At 31.6% G+C, this 7,889-nt stretch overlaps 1 protein-coding gene across 1 annotated transcript in view; it reads right to left on the minus strand.

Annotated features, from left to right (window-relative positions):
- Nucleotides 1–449: 449 nt before the first annotated feature.
- LOC106463689 (exonuclease 3'-5' domain-containing protein 2-like) overlaps nucleotides 450–7,889 on the minus strand; it is a 14,285-nt gene continuing 6,845 nt past the window's right edge. The window contains 7 exon segments of the mRNA XM_013923749.2: nucleotides 450–800; nucleotides 1,332–1,463; nucleotides 1,774–1,971; nucleotides 2,876–2,915; nucleotides 2,918–3,040; nucleotides 3,751–3,919; nucleotides 7,812–7,885. Coding sequence (XP_013779203.2) covers nucleotides 500–800; nucleotides 1,332–1,463; nucleotides 1,774–1,971; nucleotides 2,876–2,915; nucleotides 2,918–3,040; nucleotides 3,751–3,919; nucleotides 7,812–7,885 — 1,037 coding nt within the window. The 3' untranslated portion in view covers nucleotides 450–499.

Consider the following 7,889-nt stretch of genomic DNA (forward strand, 5'->3'; position numbering starts at 1 on the left):
TGTAGGCTACAAACAATTGCTCGGTGCTCAGATAAATGACACACATTACAGACAAGGCTTGCTTGGTGTTTTCCTAGTTGCTCTATCTCGCATGATAATATGTGCAATAGCTTTACTTTTACCATTAAAAACAATGGCCTCTTCTTTCACGTTGTGGAACATAACAGTTTCAGGAATATGTTATTGAACCAAATTATTTTTCTTGAATTTGGAGATAAATCATTGCCACGAACAGAGTAAAATATTTTTGTTTCTGGTTTAATGGATTATGCCTTTTGGTGTAATAACACTACCTGTCATTATTGCATATTTTTGGAAGGCCAAATTTATGTTATGACCATCTGTAGGTTGAGTAATTAAAAAAACTTTTTAAAGGAATTGTTTTATTTTTGAATAGAACATGTTAGGCATGATAATTCACAAGCAAATATATTAAACAGGACAACAAGTTACAAACATTTTTTATTTACAAAATTAACTATAATGTATGATACATTATTTACATGCTGGGAGAAACATTGTTCTTAATTAATTCATGATATTTTTTTAAAATCTCCTTTAACTGTTGGTCAGTGTAACCAAGAACACTTATATCAAAGTTTGGCTCAGTTATCTGTGCAACTTTCAAGGCCAGACATTCATGATTATGCTCAACAGACCACATTTTGGGAAGAAACCTGGGTTTCATGGTATCAAGAAAATGTTGTCTCCATCGGCTCTCTAACACCAACAAACCTCCATGCTTTGAAATGTGTTGTACAACTTTCAATCCATGTGGTGTGTAGTTTTCATTTGGTATACTGCAAAAGAAGAAAACTACTGAATTTAGTCAAATGACAAATAACAAAGTAAAGATATCTAACCTAGATGTGATTTAAATAAAATAATTAAGAACGTTTTAGTTTAATAAAGAAATTAACACATCAAAATGTTTGCCTTAAAATAAACATATGCTCCCTATTTGAATATAAAACTCAAAAGCTTTTGGCTCCATTCTACTTAAAACATTAATTTTCTTTTTATCAATATAATTTGAAAGACATTAAATATAATGATAATTTATCAAAATATCTAACTTTTTAAGTCAAGGTTTTGGTTCAAACTTCTGAATACTTTATACACACATTTATAATAATAATAATAATAATAAAAATAACAAAGTAAATCAGACATAGATTACCTTCACCTCTCAAGAAAAAAAAAAATTCACAGCATTTTGGTTACATGTCTACTACAGTTACTTACTGATTACGCATTGATAAGGAACAAAATAAACATTTTATTACAAATAGCTTACTTATACATATGGGATGAAAGAAAATAAAATTTACCATGTATCAAGGTTCATGGCTTCTATTAATAACTCTTCTGACACTTCAGTGACAACATAAAATTGCTTCAGCAATTGCTCTAATTCTTGAACTCTGTTGGGTGGGATGGAGGATTTGTTTCGGACAAGTGCTCTATAAAGTATCAAAAGCATATACTGATAAATTTAGATATAAAGATAGCATATCATACTTTAGGCAGGGTTTAACTAGTTAAAATACTGAAATAATAAATTACCCACCCCCCAAAAAAAAGAAAAACTTATAAAAAATTGTTTTAAATTAAGAAACATGTTAGTCACATGGGGGAAATCTCTACACATCATGACCACCCGGAACTGCAGTTTTGAGTATGTATAAATATTCGATGCACAAACTTATTCAGATTGAAATGTTTAGTTATCAAGTGGTGAAGGTTTACTAATGCGATTCTGTATGCATGTACCTTGCCGCAGATCGGACTCGGCGTAACTGGGAATCTTCCCATCCTTTGACTGCATCTTCTGTGTCAGTTGGGGCATTACATTCCAAAGCCAGCTGCTGACGAAGTGGGTAGTCTTGTAAATTACTGGTATGATGACATTTAGGACACAGTAAGACAATATCATGGGAAACATGGTTCTTCATGATTGATGGAAAATATCTAAAGTAACAAAAAACAACATATTTGTTTATAATATTGCAATTAATCATAACCTTTTCTTATGTTATTATGAAATAATAATGGTCTGTTGTTGCAAATTTTAGTTAGTTCCAGATAAGAATCAAACAGGTATGTCTTTAACTTAAATGCTTTAAGTGTAGTCTGTATACCAAATAATATGTTATAGCATATCATAAACCCAGAAACAGTGTATTATATATCTTTCAGCACAGTAAAGAAAAATATTCAGAATCGTTTTTTTTTCTGACATGTAATTAAACATAAGTAAAACCAACACATTAGGATATTAAATACCAGGATACACTGATGTCCCATTATAAAGCATGTAAGTGTTTAACAAACTCAACATCTTAAATACTTAACTTCCTATTACAAAATAATATTAAAGTTGGGAAATGTTATAAAAACAAAACGTTTTTATCAATTAGTATTTTTGGTAGAAAGTTTCATTACAAAACTATCTTCATAATATTAAAAAACAAAACAAAACTGCAGAAATGACATTCATAGAACTTTACACACGGAAACATTTTCACTTATTTAGAAAGATTCTTTAAAGTTGTACTACTACTAGGCATAAATGTCCTGCTCACAGATTTAAATAACATTAATTATATCTTCTATAAATTTATAGCATGTGCTTACATACTTATTATTATAACTGAATGCTCAGTTACAGTTAAAAACAGCTTCAGCATGGCATAATGAACCATGTCTTATTTTTCAAATATTAAGCTCTAAAAATAAAAGTACAAAACTGAGTCATTTTCATTGATAGGTTACTCAGTTTAAAGGATAGTTATTGTTGAATATTTTGTTTCTGCAACTATTAAAATATACACAAATACAAGGGAAAAAAAAGGCCGGAGAACACTGAACACACTTTCGATATTCTTGTGGAACCACATTTTTCTTATGTAAGAGTCGCTTGCTCCACATACAACACATTGATTATTCTTCTCTTGCAGGTAATACTTGCTGTCTAAGATAGGTCTTCCAGCTGGTTGAAACTTCAGTCGAACAATAAGAGGATCTTCTTCAATTACATCTAAGAAATGAAATATAGCACTTTCTGCTAGAACTCAAAAGATGAATATTAAAAATGTCTGACAAATAATTTGTTTTTCAATTAAATATTTTTTAAGAATATTTCACAAACTTTGAGGTCTTATTAATATAATTTAAATGTGATAAAAAAAAACTAAAATTCTAACATTAAATATGTATAGTGCAAAAAAGTTTATCTAACTTCTGGTAAAGTTTAATCCGTAATTCCCCAAATGTTTTATTACTACACTGCCTAATACTTAGTTTTATTAAAGGTTGTAAATTACAAATGAGATTTGGAAATAATAAAATTAAATAAGAAAGGTAAAACCTCATTTTACTGTTCTACAAAAACTATTAAAAAGTTAACACGTTTCAGCTTTTGGTGTTATACTCTACAAAAAAGCTAAACATATTAATATTATATACAAAATATATGTGCTCTATGTTAAGATCAGTAGCTCAAACACAACACCACAAGCCAAAATCTTACCAAGTTAGACAAAATTTGAAGACAATTTTGCATATTTCTTCTATCATTATGTTCAATGGATGAACACAATGAAGTTTTTAAATCAAATTAAAAACTCATAATTAAAGCTGTATGCAAAAATTCATAGAATATATTTATTTTGAAAAAATATATGAAGGCTATTAAAAAAAAACACCTTTACACATACACAATCAGAAGCTAATTTAAACTTTACTCACCTCCCAGGTCTTTGTCAATATACCACTGTGCTTTTTTAATATCACACGTACACAGAGGTTCACCATCAGGAGCTTGGAGTTGACAGTTATGATACAAAGGCTTCTGCCGTATGCTGTAAGCTCGCAACCAATCTTCCTTTTTAGTAGGACGAGATGTGGGAGGAGCAGGCTAAAAACAAACAGATAGCACATTGTAGATATAAATTCTGCTAGGATGAGAAGCAATGGTTTCTTATATAAAGCATAAAATTATACCATCACTGTTCATAGGCTTAGTTTCACTCTAATATTCAAAAAGAGATATGTAACTTCTATCTCATTCAACAGAACAGCCCCATCTAAGACTCTTCAACAGTAAAAAGTTAAAATTTTTTAACACAGTATTTATTAAAGCTATGCAAAGTCACTGTTTCAGCAGTTTCAACTCTTCTTTAAATGAGGTAAAAAAATCATTTAAAACTAAAGGGAGCAGTCTTAAGAATACTGAGTAGTAATATTTTAGTTACTACATCCCACTATCAGAAATGATGTGATGTAAAGATCAGTCAATAATTTGTTTTTAATTTTACACTTTTAGGATTAAAATGAATTTCAAACAGGTATTTACCTCTAAAATACCTTCCCTCCTGCCAAATCATGTAGATTTACTTCTGAAATACTGAAAGTAGAATACCCACACTGTAAAGAGATTGGGAGCCAATGAACATGAAAAGAAGCCCAAGATCCAAAACTACAAACTACAGAGCAGGAAGAGAATAATCTAAACTACAATAAATATGTTACCAAGCAGAGTCAGAGTATAATTTGCTGAACTGGATTTGATGGAGTTATGAAAAGACTGGATATAAAGGATACACAGAAAGAAGGCATTATTCTTGGCAGGGTACCTCTTCACCTATGACAGCCTTTAATTCAGATAAAGGGGTTGGTTTTACGAGCTGTAATGGTGTATTGCACCTGTGGTGTGAACTATGTGATACAGGTGGTGGTATACAGGTAGGAGGAATACTTTGTCCAGAAATCTGTTAAGAAAGGATATACTCTAGAAACAGAAATCCCTCTTTCTTCATACTGAGCATGCCAGCAAATCACAAAGCTGGATAAATTAGTCGACACTCAAGAAGAACTGACAAAAGACCCAAGCAGTTCCGAAGAATGTGCTAAAAATGTGAGGACAGTAACAAAATATAAATAAGAATAAATGACCCACATCCTGGGTGGAACTGAGACATGTAGGTAGTCTCATTTCTGATATCCCTAATACCATGCAAAGATGGGAAAAGTACCTGCCATCATCACCCACCAGATCGTACCCTCTGTTCACTTTGATGGAGCTCTAGTGTAAAGGATGAAATTTTTCTCTAGGAAAAATGCAGAAGTATATGTAATATGTGAAAATCCTCACTAGACAAACTCATCATAGAGTGTTATGGAAGGAGAAAATCTCTCAACTACAGACATCCTAAATTTGTGAAGAGTGGTATTAGGCAATACAGAAATATTTGGATTGTATTGGACAAAAGGAGAGATTAAATAGCATGTAAGAAACTTGACTGATTGAATCTATATAAATACATATTCTCAACACATTAGAAGAGGCTGTATTTAAGTATTGTATTTTTCTTGTTCTGTATTGTTTGTTTTGTAGTCATAATCCCAGATACTCTGGAAATGGTTAAAACTGGGTTTTGGGCAAAACAATAAAAACCCTTGAGAGACAGATTCCACTGAGCCTTGCAAATAATCATAGGCAGCAAAGGGATTCCTGAAACTGAAGATACAGTGATATGATGAAGGTAAAATATTGAAAACATATGCAGATTTGTACCCATGTCCACCTGCAAGATGTCTGTTAAAGGGTACAGAAACCAGGAAGCAAAACACATAGTGAAATGGCATATGTGATGAGAAATAACTTGAAATCCATTATTAAGGTCTTTGGAAACATCAAGTTAAATATGAGGGATTAGTTGATAATCATTATGGAATGACACATATTGTCATAATGTATAAACAGCTGAAGTCAATTCCTTCAAAATAATTCTGTTCTTGTAAAATAAGAACAAGAAGCCATAACCAAATATATAAAATGTTCATCACAAGGAGAATCAGGGTCAATCAGAGTAGGTACCACTGATTTTGACCAATACCTGAGAAAGAAGATGAAGAAGAGAGTGGGCAGAGAGAGAGAGAGAGAAAAAAAACAGGTGGGCTCAAAGCATTCCCTACTAGAGAAGCTGGACCTGTAACTGGAAACTAGGAGAGTATTAGAAGATTATGCACTACCATTGCCAATATATCAAGCATAGGATGATTGAACCATTAGCACAAATACAGAAATATCAGCCCAGAGAAAGACATTTTGTGAATGTAGTCAAACAAATAGAGAAATTGCAGCCAACATAGGCTGTATGGTTGAGTTCTACCTTGTCTGTTTATGTATATGTCAACACAAATATCATGTCTGTGAATACTAAAAAAGCAGTGATGTGATGAACCAGCAACTCCGGACATTCAATTGGAACAGAATGATATGAGAATGGAACATTTGAGAAGACTACAGACCCTAAAGATAATGGTCCCCCATCACATCACCAAAACCCTGAAGAGAGGTGGAAGAAGAGTGAACCTGTAACAAGAAACTCAGGAATGAACCACACTTGAAGGTAATCAAGAATAATAGGAGAAATTCCAATAGACATGAAAGAACAAGATCCAATTGATGGTATTTTGAATAAGCATTATCCATGGGAATTGCCATATAAAGAGATGCCAATGTACCCCAAATCAAAGAGGATGTGTTTTGCAGATGGAGAAGTATGCACACCTAATTCAGAGATTTCAAAGCTAAGGGAGATGGATGAAGATTTAATGAGTGGGTGTTTAATACAAAATCTCAGATGAGCAAAATATTGAGTAGGCACAAACTGATACTTGGATTCATGAACAACCCATCTTATAGAAGAAGCTAACTGAGTGGTCAACTCAGTATGAGGCAACCATTGAGCAAGAATCCTCTTATTATCCAAGTCATGATAGCAATTGGTATTGAGTATATGTAGAAGACTATTAATGGTTTTACTATATGAAGACACAAAGTGCCAAACCCAGACCGAAAAGTGAGAATCATAAATGGATAAGTCACTTCAAATGTAAAAAATGAAAACAGGTGAATCAGGATCTCTAAACAAATCCTCTAACAAATTTACAAAAAATTTGATATTAGACTTAGTGGAAACAGATGCATTAGAAAAAATAGCAAAGGTAACAGCATGACTATCAACAAGAAAATCTAAATTATGGTTGGAAAGTAGAGCTTGCACAAGATCTCCTGATGCTTGCACAATATTTCATGTGGAAGGTGAGAGAATGGAGATTTATGGATAAGTGATGCATGCCTACGATGTGTAAAGGAGATTCAGTTACGTCTTGTTGACAGCAAGAGTTCAAACTCAACAAAGAAAGGTTTTTAGTATTTCAGAGGTAAGTCTGCTCGACTTATCTCAATCTTCCTAGCACGACTGATGTCTTATGCACAACAATACTCTTCTAATGGTGAATTTTAGACAAGTAAAGAATATATTTCATGTTTTAACATAATAGATTTTAGTAGGAATTTCTGCTATACAAATGAAATGTTTAAAATCATTCAAAAAATACTTATGGTTATTTGATGACAAACATTCACAAATATAATAATTCTTACATAACCTAAAATTTTTTTATTTTTACTTGAGAATTAACAAAATAATTACAAAATGTTTTTTACTAAACTTTGAAATAAAACTTTTTATTGTGAATCTATTCCAAATAAAATATTAATATATATAAAATATTGAACATGACATCTAATGTTTTACATTTATTGCAGTTTTTATTAAAGGTGATTTTTTTACAAATTGTTTGCATTATAGTACAGGTAAATTATAAGTGAATTATACTAATGTGTAGAAAAAAACATGAAGTCCAAGTACTTGATAAAAAAAACTGAATTATCATTATACCTTTTCAAAACTTAGAAAAGCTGTACAAAAACAAAGAATACTTTCAAAAACAACAACCTTTGAAGCTGTCTTTGAAGGACTATCTACTTGTCTAAAGGGAGTATCTATAACCTCTTCACAAAGCTGTGTGGCTTC

This window comes from Limulus polyphemus, unplaced genomic scaffold (genome assembly GCF_000517525.1).
Source record: "Limulus polyphemus unplaced genomic scaffold, Limulus_polyphemus-2.1.2 Scaffold1461, whole genome shotgun sequence".
Taxonomy (NCBI): Eukaryota; Metazoa; Arthropoda; class Merostomata; order Xiphosura; family Limulidae; genus Limulus; species Limulus polyphemus.